Raw genomic sequence first — 24,219 nt, 5'->3', positions numbered from 1 at the left:
TGGGCAACAGAGTGAGACTCTTGTCAAAAAAAAAAAAAAAAAAAAAAAGCCTGGCATGGTGGCAGGCTCCTGTAATCCCAGCTACTCAAGAGGCTGAGGCAGAATTGCTTGAACCCAGGAGGCGGAGGCTGCAGTGAGCAGAGATCACGCCATTGCACTCCAGCCTGGGTGACAGAGCAAGACTGTCTCAAAAAAAAAAAAAAGAAGTTACTGCGGTTTTTGCCATTACTTTCAATAGCAAAAACCGTAATAACTTTTGCACCAACGCAATACAAAAATTAGCCAGGCATAGTGGCACGCGCTGGTAATCCCAGCTACTCGGGAGGCTGAGGCAGGAGAATTGCTTGAACCCAGGAGGCAGAGGTTGCAATGAGCCAAGATTGCACTGCACCACTCCAGCCTGGGTGACAGAGTGAGACCCTGTCTCAAAAAAAAAAAAAAAAAAAGAGGACTCTGGGAAAGGCAGTGAAAATCCAAGGGACAGAACATAGGATCTGCCGGGCGCGGTGGCTCAAGCCTGTAATCCCAGCACTTTGGGAGGCCGAGACGGGCGGATCACGAGGTCAGGAGATCGAGACCATCCTGGCTAACATGGTGAAACCCCATCTCTACTAAAAAATACAAAAAACCAGCCGGGCGAGGTGGTGGGCACCTGTAGTTCCAGCTACTTGGGAGGCTGAGGCAGGAGAATGGCGTAAACCGGGAGGCGGAGCTTGCAGTGAGCTGAGATCTGGCCACTGCACTCCAGCTTGGGCAACAGAGCAAGACTCCATCTCAAAAAAAAAAGAACATAGGATCAAGGGCAGGGGGAGTAAGAATCCAAGGGACAAGAAACGCGTCAAAGGCACAGTGTATGAGGGTCCATGTTTCAGGGTCAGGAAGCAGAGTTGAGAGACTGGGAAGGGGCAGAGAAGCGGTGTTCAAGGGATAGGAAGGGCTTCAAAAGACAGAAAAAGGGTCTAAGGGACAAGAGAAGAGCCTGAGGTGCTGGCGTCTGAGGAATAGTGGTGCATTTGGGAGCTGGAAGGATGTGAGCACCTGGAAACGCATCTGCTGTGCTTTCTCGGGATCCACGGCAGCCACGTGCTGGTAGTGGCGTAGCGTGTGCCTCTGCTCCTTCTGCTCCGCACGCAGGTAGTGCCGCAGGGCCGTCAGGACACGCTCCGCCTGTGGAAGGGACACAGGCTGCCCAAGCCCACCCTGATCCTTGTCACCCTCTGCTCTCTGCTCTCTGCCCCCATGGTCTCCGCACCTGAGGCGGATCCCCCTGCAGGGCCGCAAGGAAGCCCTCCAAGGCGGCCCGGCGCTGGTCGTTGATAAGGGCGATGACACGGGTGGCATGGGTCTCCACCAGGCGCTGTCGCTCACCAGACACCTGCTCCTCCAGGGTCTGCAGAATGGACTGGAAGTGCTGGGGAGCGGGTAGGCACAGGGTCAGGAGAAGAGAAGATGGGTCAAAGCCTGGTCAAAGAGAGCCTGGAAAGGCAGGGCTACATGGGGTTAGGGGGTGTTCCAGGGGTCCAGGCCTGGGCAGAACCAAAGGTTACGGACTGGAAGGGGTGGGCTACAGGGCCAGGCAGAGTGGAGGTGGGACTAGGCCCACTGGGAGCCAATGTGAGGATGTAAACTGTAAGATTGAGTGGAAACAATCTGGGAGCAGAACTGACCAATGTTAAGGTGAAAGGGACAAAACCTTGCAGGGCTCCTGGCCTGGGCAGGGTCAAACTAGAGACAGGCTGTGCATAAATGACACGATAGGGGTGGGACCAAGAGCTGGAACGGGGGCTAACATGAGTGGGGTCTCCATGGGGTAGGTCAGGTTGAAAGAGGTGAGATTGGCCGGGCAGAGCCAGAATCAGGGGGCAGGGCCTGATAGAGACATGAATGCATCAAAGAGAGACCAAGAAGGCCCTGGCTGCATCTGCAGGGGCCCCGGCTTGGGACAGGACTCCAGAGCCAGCCCTGACAGGCAAGTCAAGTGTAGATGGGGCCAAATATGGCCAATCTGAGGAGCAGAGCAGTGTCAGGTCAGATGGCGGCTAAGAGAGGCAGAGCTGCATGTAGGCATGGGGACAGGAAAGGCTAAAATAGGTGGAAAGGGGTGGAATTGGATGGGCAGGACACAGCCAGAGCCAGGTGAAACTGAGTATGCTCCAGGTGGCGGACAGGCATGAGTAGGACCCACTGGGGCTGTCCTACCTCATTCAGGGCCTGTCTGTCGGCTTTAGGCAGGTTCTTGGACTGGTTGTCGGCCATGGCCCATTCACGCATCACCTGCGTACGGAGGGGAGCTTCAGGATCCCAGAATCCACCCTCATCCACCTGGCAAGTCCCCCAACCCCTCTTTAAGATTTTAGAGGTCCCATGGCCGGGCGCGGTGGCTCATGCCTGTAATCCCAGCACATTACAGGGCCAAGGTGGGTGGATCACGAGGTCAAGAGATCGAGACCATCCTGGCTAACATGGTGAAACCCCATTTCCACTAAAAATACAAAAAATTAGCTGGGCACGGTGTGGGTACCAGTAGTCCCAGCTGGGGACTCGGGAGTACTTGGGAGTAGAGGCTAAGGCAGGAGAATGGCGTGAACCCAGGAGGCGGAGCTTGCAGTGAGTGGAGATCGCGCCACTGCACGCTAGCCTAGGCGACAGAGCGAAACTCTGTCTCAAAAAAAAGAAAAAAAAAAAAGATTTTAGAGGCCCTAGATCCCTTAAGTCTTACTGGCTCTTGGGTTCCCAAGAGGGAAGATGCAGAAGGAGTTTAAAGTGAAAGAGAGGCCAGGCGTGGTGGCTCATGCCTGTAATCCCAGCACTTCGGGAGGTCGAGGCGGGTGGATCTCCTCCCGCCAGGAGTTCCAGACCAGCCTGGCCAACATGGTGAAACCCTGTCTTTACTAAAAATACAAAAATTAGCTGGGCGTGGTGGCAGGTGCCTGTAATTCCAGCTACTCAGGAGACTGAGGCAGGGGAATCACTGGAGCCCAGGAGGCAGAGGTTGCAGTGGGCCGAGATCCCACCATTGCACTCCAGCCTGGGTGTTAAGAGTGAAACTCCATCACAACAACAACAACAAAAACCAGTAAAGTGAAAGCGTATCATAGACCAGAGTTTCCATAGAATCTGGTGGCGTCTCAGTAGGATTATAGATGGGCCATGGATCTCTGGTCATCTTAGGGGATGGTGTTGAGAGCTCAAGGTCAAAGGGGCTTAGGGAGCCTTTGGAGGTAGTATCAATGTGTCCTGGAGGAGTTTCCTGGTATTTAGGGAGCTCTGTACTGTAGGGGGTCCTGGGGCCCCCGGTATCATCACCTCATTAATCTGGCGCATCCTACGCTCCTCCAGGTCCATCTTGGCCCTCAGGAACCCCTCGTGCTCACTGATTTCCCCAGGCATGCCAAAGTAAATATCCACACCATCTGTGGGCCTCGGGGTGGGAGTGACTGCAAGACCAGGGATCAGGAGGTCAGTCTGCAGCCCACCTCCAGGTCGCCTTTTCTACTTAGAGAACCACATTTCCTAGAGTGCACCGGAGACCATCATGCACCCAGTTTAGCCACCTCTGCTGCCTGGCATTATGGGAGATGTAGTTCTGGACTGGGCCTAGCCTTTTCTTGCACAGCTTAGGAATCCATTACACCATCTTCCAAGCTTTCCTGAAATGATCCTCAGGACCTACCCAATGGCCCCTCTACTCCCAAGTACCCTCAAACCACCCCCTCCCTTGGCAGGTTAGCTCTTCTACCTCTGTTTTATCTAAAGATACTCTCATCTTTTCTCCTCAGTTGGGCCTTTCCCTCATAGGTCCCTCCCAAAAACAGCCCCCGGCAACACTCCCCCAGATGTTTCTCCCTCTATGGTGGAGAGGCCCCAGAGGTTCAGAGACTGCCTCACCTTTGCTGACCACTGCAAGTGTATGGGAGCTTGGGGGTGGGACCCTTTCCTCCTCTTCTTCCTCTTCAGCCTGTGGAGGCTCCACGAAGTAATCATCTACTGGCTGTGGGAAGGATTCCTCCTCTTCCTCATCCTCAGCCCCCTCTACTCTGCTCCCCGGGGGCCAGGACCGGGTGGAGGGGTCACTGAGGGAGCAGGAGAGGACCCAGGCAATAAGAACCCAGGCCCAGGCTCCCAGGCTTCCATCCCCTGCCTCAGGAACCTTGGGATGGGCATGGAGGGTTCCCTCTCACTCACCCAACTGCTGTCCCAGATGGGTCGGGGGTCCCTGGAGGGGGACAGCACACATACTCCACACCACGGAACCGATCCGAGCCACAGGGTAAAAGCATGCCCGAGCCGTGCAGGATGAGGCCCTGGGAGCTGCAGGCCTGTAGGAAGAGTGGACCCAGATGCCAGGATTGTGGGGTAGGAGGGGTAGATGGGGAGCTGGGTTGCCTGGGTTGGGGGTTGATGAGGCTGGGAGCCTGGATTCCTGGTTCTGGAGGAAGGGGTAGGGGGATGAAATTCTTAGATCCCAAGTGGGAAGAGGATGCTGGTGGCCCAGACCCTCGGTTCTGGTGGAGGAGGGTGTTGGGGTCCTGGTTCCTGGGTTCTGGGGGCTGGGGACGGGTGGGCCAAGGTCCTGACCTCCTGTGCCTCCTGATGCCTCCGGGTTGAACTCTCGCATTGGTCCATGCGCTCCTGGTGCAAGAACCGGCAGCCTTCAGGCACCAGCAGGGCCTCGCTCACAAATTCACCAGCTGGGGAAGCGCGGGACACCAGGGTGAGACCCTCCTACAGCACCAACCCCACCCTCCTCAGAATCCAGATATTTTATCCTCAGAGGCTTCTCTGCCCCACTTAGGACACAAGCACCCACCCCCTTAATGTGGGCCCGAGAGAGGGGCTCAGAATTTTGCCCCTCGGAAACTCCCACCTCAGTTCCCCTCTCCCCGCCTGGGACTCACGCAGGCAGCGGAAGGGCACAACCTGGTGGTGGGGGTGGGTGCAGCTGCCGCTCCGGGCACCCCCGCACCAGCGCTCCATGGGAATGGCCTGGGTAGCCTGCTCTACACGTGCGATCTGCAGCTCCGGGTACATCTGGGGGGATCAGATGGGGGCAATCAGCCCACAGCCCCGCCTCTGCCAGCCACCCCTCTCCAGTAGTCAGGTCCCCTTTCTTCCCTCCCTCCCTCCCTCCTTTCTCTCTCTCTCTCTCTCTCTCTCTCTCTCTCTCTCTCTGTCTTTCTCTCTTTCTCTCTTTCGGAGATTTGCTCTTGTCGCCCAGGCTGGAGTGCAATGGTACAATCTCGGCTCACTGCAACTTCCTCCTCCCAGGTTCAAGCTATTCTCCTGTCTCAGCCTCCTGAGTAGTTGGGATTACAGGCACGCACCACCATGCCCGGCTAATTTTTGTATTTTTAGTAAAGACAGGGTTTCGCCATGTTGGCCAGGCTGGTCTCGAACTTCTGACCTCAGGTGATCCGTCCGCCTCCGCCTCCCCAAGTGCTGCGATGACAGGCGTGAGCCACTGCGCCCGGCCAGGTCCGTTTTCAAGGCTATCTTTTTTCCTGTGCTGTTGCTTTCTGAAGGTCCCTCTAAGCCCACCTCTCTGGTCACCCCTCCCCGCAGTCAGATTCGTCTCCCCAAAGGTCTCACCCTCCTTTTAGCCCTGCCTTTTCCTCTATTTCGCCTCTTCAAAGCTCTCCCTTCCCATTACAGACTTGTCTTTTCGTGGCCACGCCCCCCAGCTCTCCGCGCTTTCATTGGGCTCCACCCCTTTCCCCATCTCGCTGGTCCTTAAGGTCTCTTTCTGTCTTAGCCCCGCCTATCCTTTCGCCACTCCCCACTACACCTCTGCTCTTTACAAAGACCACCAGATTCCTAAATTCCACTTCTTCTCTGGCTATGTCGCGGTTCTCCCCCTTTCCTGACTTAGTAACTCAAAACAGGTCCCCTGCCCTAGCATAGTTGCGCCTCTTTATTGGCCACGTCCGCTAGCGTCCACGTCTTAGATCCCGCGGCACCTTGGACCACGCCTTTTTCAAGTGTAGCTTTCTACGGGCGGCCCCGCCTCGTTTGGGGCCCGCTTTCCCGCTGGCCCCGCCCCTCCCGCTCGGCCCCGCCCACCTGTCTGCAGTACTCCAGCACGCGCTGCGGGTCCCGGAGACAGCGTCGAGAGCGCTGTGGGTCTGGTTCCCAGCGGCCGGTGCGCAGGTCCCGGTGAAGGGTTAGGCGCCCGCATAGTCCAGCCACCTGGGCCGACCCCGGGGCCTGGATGGAAGTGGAGGGGATAATGAGGGCCCGGGGGGCGTTGGCATGAGGGTCCCCTGGTTCTTTGCTCCCTAGGACCGAGACCCCCAGCACCAGCCCCCTCCCCCAAGCACCGTTGTGCACACCGCCTCCATGGAGGCACCGTTCCCTGGGAAACAGCTCCCGTAGGGCGGGGGCGCCCTAGCTCTCCCGTTGCTATGGCGACCCGGGTCCCCCGGGATTCTTTCTGCCTTGTTGCCGCGGAGACAGACTCCGCCCCGACCCCAGCTCAGCTGCTCTGGAGCCCGAAGGGGTTAAACCTGAATCGCGGAGGAGGCCTGAACCCAGGCGTTCTGGCCCCTCCTCCCTCCATCCCTTGCTCAGGCTCCGGTTGCAGGGTGCAAAGCTGATAAGGCCTGGCTTCAGGGGCCTACAGTCCTGGACACCAGGTCCTTGAGGACTGGAGAGCTACATCTGGTTGGGGTGGGTGGTGACTGAAGGACCGGACTCCTGGGTCCTGGGAGGCTGCAAGGGCCTCCATATGGGTCCAGAGAATACAAGGGGTCTGGATTATTGGATCTAAGTGCCTCGCTGCTTGGTGGGTCCTATGTCCAGGAGGGAGGGGGTTGGGACCTAGTCACCTGGGTCTGGAGAGGGGGCTGGACTTCTGGGACCAGGGGCTCTGAATAGACCAGTTCCTATGCTCGGGGTGGGAGGGGGCTGGGACGTCGGAGGATGGGGGAGCTGGGGCCTGGAACCCTGGGTTCATAAATGCGGTTGGTGGCGCCTGGGGGCTGACCACCTGGCTGGAAAGACCGCGCTTTCTGTCCTGTACATGTCCGCGCTGGCGTCCAAAGACCCGGTCCCGCCCCTTCCCCCATCCCCCAGGACCCGGCCCGGCCTCACCTCGGCCGCGCCGGGGCTCCCACCGGCCAGGCTCCCGATGGCGGGCTGCGCGCGCAGAAGCAGCAGCAATAGTGGCAGCAGCAGCGGCAGCGGCGGCTGGCCCGGGCGGCGACTTAGACCGCGAGCAGCGGGGCTGGCTGGCCCCATGTCCCGGCCCTTGAGCCCTCACGTCCCCTGCACTCCCGCCCGGCCCGGCCCCAGCGGTGACAGGAGCTCCCAGCGCCACCGCCGCCACCTCCTCCTCCCGCCGCCCCCGGGCTGCGCCGGCGCCGCCAGCCACGCCCCGCGCCGGCCCCGCCTTCCTGGCCAGGACAATAGCGTGGCGGCTCAGCGCAGAGTGGAGCAGCTCGGGAACCCCGGGCGGGAGCCTGCGCCAGGCCCCCGCCCCTGGAGATTCCAGGCGTCCCGCCCCATGAAGGGCCCAGCCAGGAGTCCTGCTATGGGCTCAGCCCGTTGTGGATTTTGAGTCCTCCCGCAGGACTCTCACCCTCTTTAGACCCAGACACTCACAGTTTTGTCCTTCTCCAAGGATGCAAGCATCAGAGACCCCCGTCCCCTAGTAAATTCCTCTGTTGAGGGCTCAGGAATACAGGCCTCCAAAATGTCCCGTCAAGATGGCAGCAGTTGAGACCCAGTCCCCTCCTCTTTCAGATCCAGAAGTCTGGCCACCTTCTCTCTTAGGACCAGAGACCAAGCCCCCAGCCCATTCTCCCTCAGAACCAGGAGTTCAGTCTTCCTGCTCTGCTTCCCAAGGGTCCCAGGGGCCTGGATCTTTAACTCCTAGCTCAAGGATCCATGAACCAAAGCCCCCGGGACCTTTCTTTAAGGATCACCCAAGCAGGCACCAGCACCATGCCCACCGTGGATGCAGCGCCCCAGGATTAGGGTCTGGATCTCCGCCCTTGCTGTAAGGACCAGGGGATTGCCATTTTCATGCCCATAGTCTCCCCTTCTCTGTCCCACTTCAGGGCTCACTCGTTTGTCTCCTCTAATGAGAGTGTAGAACTCTGTCTTTCCCAGGACCCCTGGGGCAGCCCTGTCACATGTGTGCAACTGTGTGGACATCTATGCATGTGTCTGTGCATACATGCCAATGTGTGTGTATTTTCTGTTTGCAACTCGTGTGTGTGTGTGTGTGTGTGTGTGTGTGTATGAAGATGTATATTAAAAGAGTCCATGACTGGGCACAGTGGCTCACGCCTGTAATACCAGCACTTTGGGAGGCCTAGGTAGGCGTATCACTTGAGGTCAGGAGTTTGAGACCAGCCTGGCCAACAGGATGAAATCCTGTCTCTACAAACAAATACAAAAATTAGCTGGGTGTGGTGGTGTGCACCTGTAGTCCCAGCTACTTGGGAGGCTGAGGTGGAAGGATGGCTTGAGCCCAGGATGCAGATGTAGCAGTGAGCTGAGATGGTGCCACTGCACTCCAGCCTGGGCCATAGAGCCAGACCTTGTCTCAAGAAAAATAAATAAATAAAGAGTCTAGAGTGCTTTGCAGGTAGCAAGAGGCTGAGAGGTGTCTCACAGTTTTGCTTCTACAGCCACCTTATAGGCTAGGGTAGAGGAGAGACCTTGGGACAGGTCTAATGGACCCCTTCCTTGATGGAGGGTAATAATGCCAGTAGACTCCCTAAGACACACTTGCCTCTTTGACTTTTTTTAAATTATTAAACATAAATATTTTTATCCCAAGATTCCCCTTTGCCCCAACAGTGCTAATTCTCACCATATCCCCACTCCTTGGGTCCAAGTCTTTCTGAGTCTTTAGGGAAAGTGAAATCAAGATGGTGGCCATTTTGGGTTCCTAGGGAGTACACGGCCATCTTGGCTGCATTTCCATTGGCCGAGCGAAGTTCCCCTCAGGGAGAGCCACAGTGGGGCCTGGTATGCTCTTCATTTTCATCTATCCTATGCTACTTTTCTTCTCAATGCAGATGGTCATCTTGAAATATCTTCTTTCAGTGGCTAGAAACAACTTCCATCCCAGCCCCAAACTCCCAGCACCCACTGCCCTGTCCCCCTCTCTCCTCAAAGGGCCTACCTGCCATCTTGAATCTCTTTTACACTGGGACATAGGTGGCCCTATTGGGTGGCCATGTTGCTCCCACTTGGGGCATCCCCTTTGACTGAGCTGACTGTATACAAATACTCCTGACAAATGTAATGATCTTTCCCTCCCCTAGTGTTCAATTTTGGAGGAGTAAGGTCGCCAACTTATCCTGGCTCCTCAGAAATCAGGACAATCCATTATGGAAAGTTGGAGATCCCAGGACTCTTCCACTGGAGAGATGTCACACATGAGTCTGGAGACGCGGGTGGCTAGGTGTGGGGAAGACAGCATATGGGAAAGGGGGAGTCCCGGGGGCCAGATCTGGGGGCCCAAAGGATGCGGGTTTGATGTAGCTGGTGAAAGCTCGAGGGTGGGGTGTGGTGAGGTAGCCTGCCCGGGTTCTGTAAAGTCTGCAGGGGGGTACCATGCCCAGGTGTGGGTTGAAGTCATAGAAGGTGGGGGCCCCTGGGGGCCCAATGGGGGAGGGTGGTGGCAGGAAGAGGCCTCCTCCAGGGGCTTCGCCAAGGCTCAGGCTCACACTGACTCCTCGGACCTTGTAGTAACCGTTGGTTGGGTCCTGAGGGGACAAATGGGACTCAGTAAGGTCTGTGAGCATGTAGGGGGGATGAGGGTCACTGATGGGTGACACTGAGGGTCACACACTGAAATACACCAGACCTTGAGAGAAACAAAAAGTGACAGGAATGGGCAGAGACACAGAGACACACACGGACTGGGAGAGAGAGAAAGTGAGACAGAAGAACAGTGACAAGAGGCAAAGGGATAGGACATGGGCAGAGAAAGGTAGAGACAGAGGGATATAGGCCTGCTGAGGGGTGTCAGTGTGGAAGATGCAGAAGGAACAGGAGAGAGGCACTCACCTGCCCAACAGCCTCTAGGCTTTGATTCAGTGTCATGCCCTGTGTTGCTGCTACAAGGCATGTCACTAAGATAGAACTGAACCCTGTCCTCACACCAAGGGAAAAATGACAAATCATGAGACAGTACCCAGAAGGGTCAGGGCCGTGCCTGGGAAAGTCATAGGCAGTGACAGGGGCTGTGATGGCAGAGCCCTCAGCATAGCGAGCGGGATAAGGAAGCCCAGATCAGAGTGGTCATAGTTGTGATGGGTGGAACACAGGCAGAAGGATCGGGCTGTCATGATGGAAGCATGTTGCGGGAAGTCAGGGACCCTGAACAGAGGGACCAGCTGGAGCCACGGCAGAGGAACATAAATTGTGATCACTTTAATATGGACATTTATCAGTTCCCAAATATACTTTTATAATTTTTTATGCCTGTCTTTAATCTCTTAATCCTGTTATCTTCATAAACTGAGGATGTATGTCACCTCAGGACCACTGTGATAATTGTGTTAACTGTACAAATTGATTGTAAAACATGTGTGTTTGAACAATATGAAATCAGTGCACCTTGAAAAAGAACAGAATAACAGCTATTTTTGGGGAACAAGGGAAGACAACCATAAGGTCTGACTGCCTGCGGGGTTGGGCAAAAAGAGCTTCATTTTTCTTTTTGCAGAGAGCCTATAAACGGATGTGCAAGTAGGAGAGATATCACTAAATTCTTTTCATAGCAAGGAATATTAATATTAATACCCTGGGAAAGGAATGTCTTCCTGGGGGGAGGTCTGTAAACGGCCAACTCGGGGAATGTCTGTCTTATGTGGTTGAGATAAGGACTGAAATATGCACTGGTCTCTTGTAGTACCCTCAGGCTTACTAGGGTGGGGAAAATCTCTGCCCTGGTAAATTTGTGGTCAGACCGGTTCTCTGCTCTCGAACAATGTTCTCTGTTATTTAAGATGTTTATCAAGACAATATGTGCACCACTGAACATAGACCCTTATCAGTGGTTCTACTTTTGCCCTTTGTCCTGTTCCCTCAGAGGCATGTAATCTTTGTTAGACCCTTCTAGTAGTTCTGCTTTTTGCCTTTTGAAGCAAGTGATCTTTGTACCTACTCCCTGTTCTTACACCCCTCCCCTTTTGAAACTCTTGATAAAAACTTGCTGGTCTGAGACTCAGGTGGACATCACAGTCCTACCAATATGTGATGTCACCCCTGGTGGCCCATCTGTAAAATTCCTCTCTTTATACGGTCTCTTTTTATTTCTCAGCCAGTTGATACTTACAGAAAATAGAAAGGACCTATGTTGAAATACTGGGGGGGATTCCCCCAATAGAAGCATGGGCTTCCTGGAACAAGAAATGTCTGAGCTGAGACTGGAGGACTAAAGGAGGGAATTAGGTAGACATGGGAAGGAAGGTAGGAGTGTTTCAGGCCAAGAAAATGGCATGTCGGCTGGGTACGGTGGCTCACGCCTGTAATCCCAGCAATTTGGCCGAGGTGGGCAGATCACTTGAGGTCAGGAGTTCAACACCAGCCTGGCCAACATGGTGAAACCCCATCTCTACTAAAAATACAAGAAAAATTAGCCAGCTATTTGGGAGCCTGAGGCAGGAGAATGGCTTGAACCCAGGAGGCAGAGGTTGCAGTGAGCCGAGATTATACCACTGCACTCCAGCCTGGGCAACAGAGTGAGACTCTGTCTCAAAAAAAAAAAAAAGGAGAGAGAAAGAGAGAGAATGGCATGTGCTAGGTACAGAGGAGAGAGAGAAGTGCTCTGGCCTGGGGATGGCCTGGAGTCAATGTGGCTGTCCTGAGGTAGGACCCCAGAGGAAGGACAGGTTTGGGGAGATATGGGGCCAGTGTAAAGGGGCTGAAAGGGGGCTTGACCGTGATGAGGAGAGCACAGGCATAGTGAGCCCCATCTGGGGCTGGGACAGATGTGTGGGCAAAGTCTGCAGATAGGCAAACTGAGGCTGGGAGCTAGGTGAGTTGGTCCAGGGGGCAGGAGGAGTGGGGTGAGGAGCCGAGTCCCAGTTCTGAGGACAACAGAAGGAAAAAGGAGGGGACAGGCGTGGGAGAGAGATGGAAACACAGTGAAGGGAGCCCCGCCTCTCCCAACAGCGAAGGGAGCCCCACCCCTCCCGATACTCACCTTGGTCTCCAGAGTCCCTTCCTCCTCCAGAACCAGATCACTGTGGTCAGTGTGCACAATGGGGCCCTGGGGTAGGGAACTTAGTGAGAAGGAATAGTCAGAGGATCTCCCCGCCCCAATGCCAGACCCCAAGGACCTTCAGCCAGCCAGTGGAGGCCAGGCAGGAGACAGTAAGAGCACCCGAGAGCTGGGGACTGCACTCAGGACAATAAAAGGGCTGTGAGAAGCCAGCACAGTGGCTCATGCCTATAATCCCTGCACTTTGGGAGGCCGCAGCGGGAGGATCACTTGAGGCCAGAAGTTTGAGACCAACTCGGCTAACATGCTGGAACCCTGTCTCTGCTGAAAATGCAAAAAATAGCCAGGCATGGTGGCAGGAGCCTGTAATTCCAGCTACTCAGGAGGCTAAGGAACGAGAATCGCTTGAACTGGGAGGTGGAGGATGCAGTGAGTCAGGATCATACCACTACATTCCAGTTTGGACAACAAAGCAAGACTTTGTCTCTAAATAAATAAATAAATAAATAAAAGGCCAGTGTGGTGGCTTACACCTGTAATCCTAGCACTTTGGGAGGCCAAGGCGGGCGGATCACGAGGTCAGGAGACCGAGACCACCCTGGCTAACATGGTGAAACCCCGTCTCTACTAAAAAATGCAAAACAAACAAACAAACAAACAAAAAAAACATTAGCTAGGTGTGATGGTGGGTGCCTGTAGTCCCAGCTACTCCGGAGGCTGAAGTAGGAGAATGGCGTAAAACCGGGAGGCAGAGCTTGCAGTGGAGCTTGAGTTCGCGCCACTGCACTCCAGCCTAGGCGACAGAGCAAGACTCCGTCTCAAAAAAAAAAAAAAAAAAAAAAAAAAAGGCCGGGCGCTCACGCCTGTAATCCCTGCACTTTGGGAGGCCGAGGCGGGCGGATCACGAGGTCAGGAGATCGAGACCATCCTGGCTAACACGGCGAAACCCCGTCTCTACTAAAATACAAAAAATTAGCCGGGCGCGGTGGCGGGCGCCTGTAGTCCCAGCTACTCGGGAGGCTGAGGCAGGAGAATGGCGTGAACCCGGGAGGCGGAGCTTGCAGTGAGCCGAGATCGCGCCACTGCACTCCAGCCTGGGCGAGGGAGTGAAGACTCCGCCTCAAAAAAAAAAAAAAGGGCTGTGAGGATATAGTGGGCCTAGGGAATAATCGGGTCAGGGGCATGGACTTGGGTGACATTTGGGTGCGGGGTCACTGTTAAGACTAGAGCCCTCAGGCTGGGCGTGGAGGCTCATGTCTGTAATCCCAGCACTTTGGGAGGTCAAGGCGGGTGGATCACCTGAGGTCAGGAGTCCGAGACCAGCCTGGCCAACATGGTGAAACCCAATCTCTACTAAAAATACAAAATCAGTCAGGTGTGGTGGCAGACGCCTGTAATCCCAGCTACTCAGGAGGCTGAGGCAGGAGAATCACTTGAATCAGGGAGGCAGAGGTTGCAGTGAGCCGAGATTGTGCCACTATACTCCAGTCTGGGTGACAGAGTGAGATTCTGTTTAAAAAAAAAAAAAAAAAAAAAAAAAAAAACTAGAACCCTCCTACTTAAAAAAAAAAAAAAAAAAAAAAATGGAGACAGGGTCTTGCTCCGTTGCCCAGGCTGGAGTGTGTGGTGCAGTCATAGCTCACTGCAGCCTCTACCTCTTGTGCTCAAGGGATCCTCCCACCTCAGTGCCCTGAGTAGCTGGGACTATAGGTGTGTGCCACCATACCCAGTTCATTTTTTATTTTATTTCATTTTATTTTGTATTTTTGTAGAGATGGGGTCCCGCTATGCTGCCCAGGATGGCTTCGAATTCCTGGCCTTAAGTGATCCTTGTGTCTCCACCTCCCAAAGTGGTATTACCAAGGTCAGGCACCATGCCCGGCCTTAGAGTCCTGTTTGAATTTGGGGGCCCTCTTGGGACTGGGCTATTATTTGGGTCTGAAGGCACAGTCGGGTCTGGAGACCCTGGCATCCTACCCGGTCCTCACGGCTGCCTGTCTCCTCTTCTTCAGGGCCTCGCGAACTGCAGCCGTCGCTGCTGCCGGGGATTCGCATCAGGTTCTTTTGCTCGGAGAAAGAGGCTGAGGCTGACGAACAGCGACGGGTGGAGTTAAGCGATGGGCGGGGTCACAATGTGTGCAGACCAATAAGCGGGAAGAGAGAGGACTGGGAACCAATGAGGCAGATCGGGTGGGGATGTTGGAAACCGATAAGAATCCTTCCCACCTGGGAATGTGACCCTAGGAAGGTCTGGTTAGGGCTTAAGGAGGGAACCAGAACCTGAAGGCGAGCTAAGCCCTGAGCAGAGCTGGAAATGGGACTGGAGCCAAGGCCCAAGGCCAGGTCAGGTCACTGGGCAGGCAGGGTGTGTGTGGGGCTGGGGCCTGAGGAGCTGGGGCGGGGCTCAGGCACTAACCCTTGCCGTGGCGCCAGCAGCAGAGGGCCACCCCAGTGATGACCATAAGGAGAGACGTGGTGGCAGCGGCCACTCCGGCCACTATCCGCACAGTGGGCAGCAGGTCTGCAGGGAGCAGAGGGGACATCCTGAGAAGGCTGAGGGGGAACCAGGAAGCGGGGGCTCAGGGATTGAGTTTGGGATCCCTGGGTTCAAAAGGTCGCACATTTGGAAATTCAAAGGCCCTTGAATTTGGGGTTCCCCAAGTTTGAGAGTGAGTTTAAACTCCCTGGCTTTAGGAAGTCTTGGAGTTTGAGGGGTCCTTTACTTTGCAATTTGCTTTGCAATCGTTGGAGTTTCTCTTTTTGGGGTCCCTAGGTGTGAGGAGTCTCTCGGTTTAGGATTCAGAATGTGAAGGCATTTGTGGTTGGGGGGGTCTTGGGAATCAACGAGCCACAGTTTTGAGACTCCCAAGGTTTGGAGGTCTCTGCATTTGAGGGTCTGAGGTTTTGCAACCATCGGCTGGGGGATCCCTGAGTTTGTGGGGTTTAGACTCTCCAGATTTGGGGTCTTAGGGCTGGGGTCTCACCTCTACGGCCCAGGCTGGCCCGGGCACCTCCCTCGCCCAGCCGGTTCCGGGCACTGCAGTTAAAGTTCCTGCTAAAGTCAGATTCCTGAGTCCCCGAAATGTGTAGCACAGAGATCAGGCCCGGACCCTGTCCCCCGCGGCCCTCCGGGGCAGGGAATGTCTCCACCAGGAACCGGCCCCGCGACCCCGCCTCCAGAAAGCCCTCATCCCAAGACCAGACCTGGAGGCATAAAAGAGGGAGGACACCGAGGAGACTGAGGAGGGGAGGAAGAAGCAGGAGGGATGTCTGGGAAGTCAGAGATGGTCACAGTAGTTTCAGGGGGCCAGGTGGGAGGTCAGGGATCACAGCTGGATGGGTCACGGGAGGAGTGACATTTCCTTACCACGGCATCTGGGGCGGGAGAGGCGAAAACCAGACACTGGAGGCGAGCAGGGCCCCTCAGGAAGGCAGGCTCAGAGTGCAGGGCGGTCACTACTGGGGGAGCTGGGATGGAGACGGTGGGTCACTCAGAGGAGAGGCCTTGCCCTCCCCAAAGGCTGTAACAAAGCCGGGTCTGGCCAGCGCACTCTCCGCTAACCTTAATCAATCAGGCCATGCTGCCTCCAAACTCCAATTCCCCTAAAAGCCTCGCCTTCAATAGGTCGGTCTCCAGGCCCCGCTGGGTGTAAAGCTCCTTCCAGGTCACTCCCACTGCATTAGCCCTTGCCCCCTCTGTCCACTCCCTATCCCAGGACGGGCTAGGTCCCCTAGGAAGCCCCGCCTTCTCACCGTTCACAGTCAGCCGAGCCTCCGCGACGCCACCCCCCTGGTCCGAGAGCCCAGGCTCAGCCCTGCACACATAGTCGCCTGCGTCCTCCGGCCCCACCGACGGAAGGCGCAGTGTGGCTCCAGAGCCCAGCACCTGCGACAGGGAAGGGGCGTCAGAAGCCGGATTTGCAAGGAAGCCTGGTCCCCCGTCAGCCACCGCCTCAGATTTAGGGCTGCACCTGCGCGCCACCGCGGCGGGTCCAGGTTACCCGTGGAAGCGGGTTCCCGCGCCAGGCACAGCTGAAGGAGGCGTCTTCCCCCACGTCCACTGACACGGGCTCTGGCTTTGCCTGCAGAATCGGCCCAACTGGACGAAGGAGATGAGGGGTCACAAGGCCGGGGAGGAATAGCCCCTGACCCGGGATCAGCCCCATAGAAACACCACACCCTCTAGGGCGCAAGAATATGCCCCAAGTCCACTCTCTCCTCCTCCTAATACCCCACGCCCACTCTCCCAGCCCCGCCCCTCCAAGCCCCTCAGCAACCCTGAAAGCCTCGCCCACCTTTGACCACACCCACAGCCCCGCCCCAGCTCACACAGCACATCCAGCGCAGTGCTGCGGTTGGCGCTACCCACGGCGTTGCTGACCTCGCAGGACACGGGCTCAGTCAGGAACGAGGCGTCTGCCACGACCTCCAACCTTGGCCCGCGGGCCCCGAGCACCGGGGAGCCCCCTTTTGCCCACCTGAGGAAATGGTGGCGCTGTTAGCGTTGTCCCTGCTCTCCGTCACACTTACTCAGGTCCCAGCCCTTCCCAAGCTCACTCTTGGGGCTAGGGAGAGGTGGTCTTTGTCCTCACCTGTAGCCTGTGACAGGAGGCTGGGCTGTGGCCTGGCACAGGAAAGTGACCTTCTCTCCCTCCTGCACAGTATGTGGTGAAGCAGACAGAGTCACCTCTGGGGGGTCTGTGAGGGTGGGACAATGGTCAGGTGGGCAAGGACCAGGAACACCTCTGTCACTGGCCTAGGGGTCCAGTTCCTGGTTCCTCCACCCCAGGAGTCTGGGCCCCTAATCCCTTTCTCCCTTTGAGTCAGGAGTCTGGGCTTTCAGTTCCCAATTCCCCCAGTTACTTCTATCCTTTCCTACTCTCCAAGATGTGAGAGTCAAGACCCAGCTTCCTCTTTCCCCAGGGACCCCAGCCATCTGTCCTCTCCTGCTCCGAGTCTCACTCTGTTGCCGAGTGGCACGATCTCAGCTCACTGCAACCTCTGCCTCCCGGATACAAGTGATTCTCCTGCCTCAGCCTCCCAGGTGGCTGGGATTACAAACATGTGCTACCACGCCCGGCAAATTTTTGTATTTTTAGTAGAGACGGGTTTCGACATGTTAGCCAGACTGGTCTCGAACTCCTGAACTCAGATGATCCACCCACCTCGGCTTCCCAAAGTTCTGGGAGTACAGGCATGAGCTACCATACCCGGCCCTCTCCTACTCTCTTAGATCCAGGAATCCAGGTCCCAGTTTCCTCATTCCCCAGGGGCCACAGTCCCCTCCTTCCTCATACCCAGGAGTCAGGGCCCCACACCCCTTTTCCCCAGGGCCAGCTGCACTCACACTGCAGGCTCAGTGTGATAGCTGTGTCCCTTCCCGCAGGCAGGGCCTGGCTCCGGGCCCTGCAGACCAAGGTGGCTCCATCGTCATGGCTGGAAGGGGTCAGGGTTAAGGTGCTCTCCACTGATCCAGGGGTCCTTTCCTTCAGCAGGGTCTGGAGGGATGGATAAGAATAATAATGCCATCTACCCCTTACATCAGGGGTGTCCAATCTTTTGGCTTCCCTGGGCCATATTGGAAGAAGAATTGTCTTAGGCCACACATACTAACACTAATGATAGCTGATGAGCTAAAACAGTTACAAAAAAGGCTCATAATGTTTTAAGAATGTATATGAATTTGTGGTGGGCCACATTCAAAGCCGTTTTGGGCTGCATGCAGCCCACAGGCAACAGGTTGGATAAGCTTGCCTTACTTATATACGGTTCACTATGTGTTGGGCACTCTTCTGGGAACTTATAGGTATTTATTTATTTAATCCTCACAATACCCTATGACATGCATGCTATTATTATTCCAATTGTATAGATAAGGCAACTGAGGCACAGAGAGGTTAACTAACTTAAGATCAATCAACTAGCAAGTGGCTGAGACGTGATTTGAACCCAGGTAGTCTGGCCCTAGAATCTTTACCCGGCATCATATTTCAAGAGTCCAAACCCTTGAACCCCTGCCCTCCCATGTCTTCTTCTCCTCGGGATGAGCCTGCAGTCAGAGTGTACCCCAAGTTTTCCTGAATGGGCCAAGGCTAGCACAGGAATTTGGACCTCACCTGATGGAAGGTGGTTCCATCCAACCGGACCCCATCTCGGAACCACAGCAATTCAGGGGTAGGGCGGGCATCCCCACGGCTCCGACATGTCAGGTTCACAGGAACTCCAGCAATGAGAGACACAGAGGGGCCGCCCAGCACCTGGGGAGCTTCTGGGGGGACTGCAAGGTGGATTTGGGGTCAGAGATGGATCCGGATCCTCTCAGCTCCAATTGACCACTCCCCTGGGCTCCCTGGACTCCGCTACTCACAGCTAGTACTGGTTGCCCCCTTGGGCTCCCAGGGGACAAGTGGGCGAGGTCCTTACCCAGCACGTGCAGTTGGGCTGGTCTCGAGCGGAGGCCTGCTTGTGTAGCCTGACATTCATATGATGCTTCATCCTCTAGCTCCACGGGCCTAATGTGGAGGTCATGCTGGCCATTGGCTGCATTCCCTGATATCCAGTACCGGGACCACCCTGGAGTCAGGGAGGAGGCAGCACGCCATGGTTCTGACTGGTCCACACATTTGGTGGTAAGACACTATTAAAGAGTGGGTACTGTGCCCATAGAGACTCTAACTCCCTCCCAACCCAGAGTCACTGCAAACTTGGGGGTAATAAATTCAGAAAGGAAAGCAAGAAAATGATTGCCATAAAAGTTAGGTTAGATACTACTTCTGGAGTGAGGGGGAGGGGGGCTATGATAGGGGAAAGGAATACGGGGGCTTCTGGGGAGCTAGCAGTGGACTTGGGTATTGGCTGTGTGAGTGTCTATATTATTTGGTAAACCTTCCGTTTATGTTTACTGTACTTTTTTGCATTTATGTTCTCTTTCTTTCTTTTCCTTTTTTTTTTTTTTTTTTTTTTGAGACACGGTCTCACCATTACCTGGAGTGCAGTGGCTTGATCATGGCTCACTGCAGCCTTGAACTCCTGGGCTCAAGGCTATCCTTGAGCAATCCTACCACCTCAGCCTACTGAGTAACTGGGACTACAGATGCACATCACCATGCCTGGCTAATTTGTTTAAAATATATATATTTTTTCTAGAGATAAGGTCTTGTTATGTTGCCCAGGCTGGTCTCAAACTCCTGGTTTCAAGCTATCCTCTGGCCTCAGCCTCCCAAAGCGTTGGGATTACAGGCGTGAGCCACCGCACCTGGCCTGTTTACTATTTCACAATAACATAATAATTCCAAAACTCTATGGGTCACCCCCAAAGAAGCAGCTCAAAAATCAGGACTCCTAAATGTTTACCCAAGTCCATCAATTTCCCAAACTTAAAATGTCAAAACAGAAACTGCAGGTACAGCCGAGCCCAGCAACTCTACCCCTAGCCAGCCCGTCCCAGCGTGGAGAGAACCGTCTTACCTGGCAGGTCCCTTTGGCCCCCTAGGGCCAGCCCACTCTTAGTCCACTGAACTAGCCCCCAGTAGGCGCCCAGAGCACACTGCAGCCGGGCTTCCTCCCCCAGCAGCACCACCAGGTCCTCTGGCTGTTGCAGGAAATGGGGCGACGGGCCTAGGAAAGTTGGGGGCAGCAGGGCTGAGCTTAGCACCTTCAAGAGCCCCCTCATTCAGGACCCAGGGGTCCCAGCCCCCAACTCCCTTCTCTCTAGTGAAGGGGCAGCCTGCAAGCAATCCCCCCACACCCACCCCATATTCATCCGCTCCCCTCGTGCGGTACCTGCGCTCCCTCTGAAGCAGAAGAGCAGAACGAGAAGGGCGGGGACCCGCATCTTGAGCGTGTGTCCCCCAAGGTTCACGAGATCTGCCGTCGCACGGGCCTCCCGGTCAACTTCTTCCTCGGAAGCCCTCCTCCTGTCACTCTGGCCCGGAGCCCCCGTCGCGCTCGACTCTTCTCCCCAGCCTAGAGAACCCCTGTCTCTGGCCTGGAGTCCTCCAAGTGAGCTCATCCGCAGCCTCTGACGCTCTGAAACGCCTGCCAGTTCCGCGCCCTGGGTCTCTGGGAGACCCCTAGAGGGCCCGATCCAGCTCGCCCCGCCCGGGTCCGCCTCCCAGGAGCTCCGCCCTCTTCCCATTGAGAAACTCCCGCCGCTGGACGCAGATGAATGGGGGATGCAGGGCGGGGTCCCCCGGCGGGTGGGCGCCCCCAGCTCAATTGGGGTCTGGGAGCCGGAACACCTGGGTTCGAGGAGGGAGTCCCGGCTGGGTTGGACACCTGCGCCCTGTCGAGGTTGAGGGGCAGGCATGGGGGTGAAGAGGAGGGAAGGGAAAGAGTGGAAGAAACTTGCTCAGCCCAGGTCCTGGAGGGACTGCGCTCAGTGGAAACCGAGCTATAAATGGGGGCCCCTGGGGCCTCACCAGTTTCCGCGCCCTGGGGGAGGCGGGGTCCGGGGCTCCCCTGGCTTGCGGGTCGGGAATAGGGCACGCCGATACCTGGGGGACAGTTGGGACCCCTGCCTTGACTCCCCCAGCCTCAAAACCCCTCCTCAAAGTGGGGAACAGAGGGCTGTTCCCTTGTTACTGCTGCAAACGTCCTAAGACCGAGGAATCCAGGACCCCGGCCCCTCCTTTCCCAGGACCCCGCAGTCCCGGCCCAGCCCCTCTCCCCACTCGGCCGGCCGGGCCCCTCGGCCTGGTTGCCGGGCGACGGCTGGGAGGCGGCGGTGCCGGGCCGGGGCAGGCAGGGAGGCTGGGAACCGCGCAGCTTGTCCTGACGGCTCCATGCAGCCCAGCTGGGGCGTTCCCACGCTGCGCAGCTGGCCGAGCAGGTGGGAGGGACCTCGAGCAGCCTGAAGGAGGGCTGGGGGGCTGGGACCCTGATCTGACATTCCTGGATCTGTAAGAACTGGGGGGTCCACATTCAGATTCTACGCTGTTCTTAGGCTCAGACTCTGTGTCCCTAAATGGCAGGGTGGGGTTGGGAGTAGGGGTTGGACTTACAGGATTGTAAGGGACTGGTGGTTCAGGCCTTTGCTGGCTGAGACGCTGATGGCCTGATCTCCTGGTTCCTTGAGAGGCTGGAGACTCAACTCCTAGGTCTCCTGCCTGCAGCATGGTGCACTTGGAAGAGGGTGACAGAGGTCAGAATATCTGGTCTTAAGTCTTAGAGTCGGTGGATTTAACTGCCAATCTCTCCCCACCCCCACATGGGCCCAGGAGGATTTGGAAATCAGACGGTGAACATCTGTCCTAAGTCCTGTGTGTGTGTGTGTGTGTCTGTGTGTGTGTGTGTGTGTGTGTGTGTGTGTATGCGGCCGGTGCGGGGGGTGGGAGGGATGCAGGGACGGGTAGGGTGGCCAGGAGGATCAGAGGCCCAAATTCCTGAGTCCTTGGAGAGAAGGGACTGAGACCCCAGGGTCTGAGAGGGGAGGGATCTGGGGGCCTACACTCCTGGCTTCTATGTGGCATATCTAGTGCCTGGATTTTGAAATATGATGGCATGAGGCCGGAACTCCTGAGTCTTGGGGAGGAACTCAAGTAGTGGGACTGTTTTTCCAGGCACTTGATGCCGCTTCCCCTTCCTGGCTCTCTGGGGCGACGTACATGGAAAGACGGAGAGCCCAAGGTCCCAAGAGCACTCGGAGAAAGAAAACAGACAAGGTGGAGGGTGGAAGGTTTGTGCTAATTAAAGGCCCCAGCAAGGGACAGCTCCATGCTCTGGCCTCTAGGGACACCATCTGGCAAGGGCCCCCAGGACAGAGCCACCCCCCACCAAGCTCGGCATCCAGCCCATTTCCCAGGGGGTATAGGGGGCAGTTGGGAGAGGGGAGGTGGGAGGAGGGCAAGGAGTCAAGCATGTGAGGGAAGAGGGAAGGCCAGCATGGAGGATGAAGCTGAGGGCTGGGGCCAGATGCCTCATCTCCTTCTGGGGAACGAGAGGCAGGTTGGGGGGAGGTCTTGGGGAGGTGGGGAGAAAACTAGCATTTCCAATTCCCGCAGGAGATAAGCAGGCAGAAGAAGCTTATCCCAGGCTAGTGTATGTGCATGCGGGGAGGGCAGGCCCACCAGCATATGGTTATAAAATCCAGGGATGTGATGAGGGGAGCCACTCAGAGATGGAGAGACACATAAGAGAAAGAGGCGTGGCCAGAGTGCGGCTAAGAACAAATATTTATGGAGCTCCTGTGTGTGTAAGACAGAGTGTGGGGTGAGGGGAGAGACAGAGGTGAGAACAGAGACAGAGAAACAGAACAGAGACATGTAGAGACAGAGAGACAGTGAAATAAAGATTGACTGAGATTTAACCACTTAATACAGAGAGAGAGATGGAGAAACAGATGGAGAAACATAGAAAGATAAATCAGCTGGGCACGATGGCTCACACCTGTAATCCCAACACTTTGGGAGGCTGAGGTGGGCGGATCACCTGAGGTCAGGAGTTCAAGACCAGCCTGATCAACATGGAGAAACCACGTCTTTACTAAAAATACAAAAAATTAGCCAGGCGTGGTGGCGCATGCCCGTAATCCCAGCTACTAGGGAGGCTGAGGCAGCAGGTTGCAGTAAGCCAAGATCCCGGGAGGCTTGAACCCGGGAGGCAGAGGTTGCAATAAGCCGAGATCACACTACTGCACTCCAGTCTGGGCAACAAGAATGAAACTCCATCTCAAAAAAAAAAAAAAAGAAAGGAAAGAAAAGAAAAGAAAAGAGAACAAAAAGAAAAAAAGAAAGACAAATCAAGGGCTGGGTGTGGTGGCTCATGCCTGTAATCCTAGTACTTTGGGAGGCTGAGATGGGAGGATTGCTTGAGCCCAGGAGTTCCAGACAAGCCTGGGCAACATAGCAAGACACTGTCTCTGTAAAAACATTTTTAAAAAATTAGCCAAGTGACCAGGCGCAGTGGCTCACACCTATAATCCCAGCACTTTGGGAGGTCAAGGCAGGTGGGTTACCTGAGGTCAGGAGTTCGAGGCCAGCCTGGCCAGCATGGTGAAACCCCATCTCTACTAAAAATACAAAAATTAGCCTGGTGTGGTGGCTGATGCCTGTATTCCCAGCTACTCGGGAGGCTGAGGCAGGAGAATCCCTTGGACGTGGGAGGCAGAGCTTGCAGTGAGCTGAGATCGTACCATTGCACTCCAGCCTGGGTGACAGAGCAAGACTCCCTCTCAAAAAAAAAAAAAAAAAAAGCCAGAATGGTGATGTGGGCCTGTAGTCCCAGCTACTCAGGAGGCTGAGGCAGAAAGAACACTTGACTCCAGGTGGTTTGAGGCTGCAGTGAGCCATGACCACACCACTGTAGTCCAGCCTGGGCAATAGAGCAAGACCCTGTCTCTACAAACAAATTTTTAAAAATTAGCTGGAGTGGTGGTGCGTACCTGTAGTCCCAGCTACTCAGGAGGCTGAGGCAGGAGGATCACTTGAGCCCAGGAAGTTGAGGCTGCAATGAACCAAGATCATGCTACTGCCCTCCCAGCCTGGGCAACAGAGCAAGATTCCATCTCAAAAGAAAGAAAGATAAATCAAGATGGATAGAGGGAGGGAGAGGGAGAGACATGGAGAAGGAAAGAAGAGATGGGGGAGACGGCAAGAAAAAGAGACAGAAGAAAGCTCATGCAGTCCTTGCCAAAGGGTGCCTACTCTGGGCTCACACTGCATCCATACTGAGGGCCGGCAGAATTGGACTCTGTCTTTTACTCCTGCCCACACCCTGTGCACTCCCACGTAAGACACTGTCACACACACACACGCTCTCCATGTGCTTATTACAGATCACAGTTCACTCTAACCTTCCCCACTCACACCCACGTACACACACGGATATCTTCCCTCTCTCCTACACTCTCCCAGTCTCTCACACTCACTCTTGCATACTCCCCAGCAGAGATCCCTGACATCATTTACTTGCTAATGTCTACTCAAGAAAGGAAGGGAGGCCAGGTGCGGTGGCTCATGCCTGTAATCCCAGCATTTTGGGAGGCTGAGGCAAATGGATCGCCTGAGGTCAGGAGTTCAAGACCATCCTGGCCAATA

General features: G+C 55.6%; 2 protein-coding genes across 4 annotated transcripts in view; both read right to left on the bottom strand.

Moving 5' to 3' along the window:
• The window catches only part of APLP1 (amyloid beta precursor like protein 1), a 32,423-nt gene that overhangs the window by 4,590 nt on the left and 3,614 nt on the right, over nucleotides 1–24,219 (bottom strand). Inside the window, exons 2-11 of one of the 3 annotated variants that reach the window (XM_050768740.1) lie at nucleotides 7,090–7,282; nucleotides 6,061–6,204; nucleotides 4,899–5,031; nucleotides 4,579–4,691; nucleotides 4,186–4,319; nucleotides 3,889–4,073; nucleotides 3,307–3,437; nucleotides 2,200–2,274; nucleotides 1,253–1,411; nucleotides 1,039–1,167 (exon numbers count right to left, since the gene is read on the bottom strand). In XM_050768740.1, coding sequence (XP_050624697.1) covers nucleotides 1,039–1,167; nucleotides 1,253–1,411; nucleotides 2,200–2,274; nucleotides 3,307–3,437; nucleotides 3,889–4,073; nucleotides 4,186–4,319; nucleotides 4,579–4,691; nucleotides 4,899–5,031; nucleotides 6,061–6,204; nucleotides 7,090–7,236 — 1,350 coding nt within the window. In that variant the 5' untranslated portion in view covers nucleotides 7,237–7,282. Of the gene's footprint in view, nucleotides 1–1,038; nucleotides 1,168–1,252; nucleotides 1,412–2,199; nucleotides 2,275–3,306; nucleotides 3,438–3,888; nucleotides 4,074–4,185; nucleotides 4,320–4,578; nucleotides 4,692–4,898; nucleotides 5,032–6,060; nucleotides 6,205–7,089; nucleotides 7,429–24,219 lie in introns of those variants that run through there. The other 2 variants (XM_050768739.1, XM_050768741.1) reach the window with 2 other exon arrangements.
• Nucleotides 9,384–20,233, bottom strand: KIRREL2 (kirre like nephrin family adhesion molecule 2). Its single transcript, XM_050768863.1, has 15 exons — nucleotides 19,967–20,233; nucleotides 19,652–19,801; nucleotides 18,608–18,757; nucleotides 18,301–18,461; nucleotides 17,532–17,682; nucleotides 16,777–16,882; nucleotides 16,514–16,662; nucleotides 16,156–16,283; nucleotides 15,938–16,070; nucleotides 15,552–15,652; nucleotides 15,169–15,388; nucleotides 14,601–14,705; nucleotides 14,162–14,271; nucleotides 12,167–12,232; nucleotides 9,384–9,719 (listed from the first exon to the last, which is right to left on the bottom strand). The coding sequence occupies exons 1-15, from the start codon at nucleotides 20,193–20,195 to the stop codon at nucleotides 9,384–9,386; spliced, it is 2,295 nt and encodes a 764-aa protein (XP_050624820.1). The 5' UTR covers nucleotides 20,196–20,233.

This window comes from Macaca thibetana, chromosome 19, assembly GCF_024542745.1.
Source record: "Macaca thibetana thibetana isolate TM-01 chromosome 19, ASM2454274v1, whole genome shotgun sequence".
Classification (NCBI taxonomy): Eukaryota; Metazoa; Chordata; class Mammalia; order Primates; family Cercopithecidae; genus Macaca; species Macaca thibetana.
Note: the sequence above shows the minus strand (reverse complement) of the source record. Positions and strands in the feature narration are given on the sequence as shown.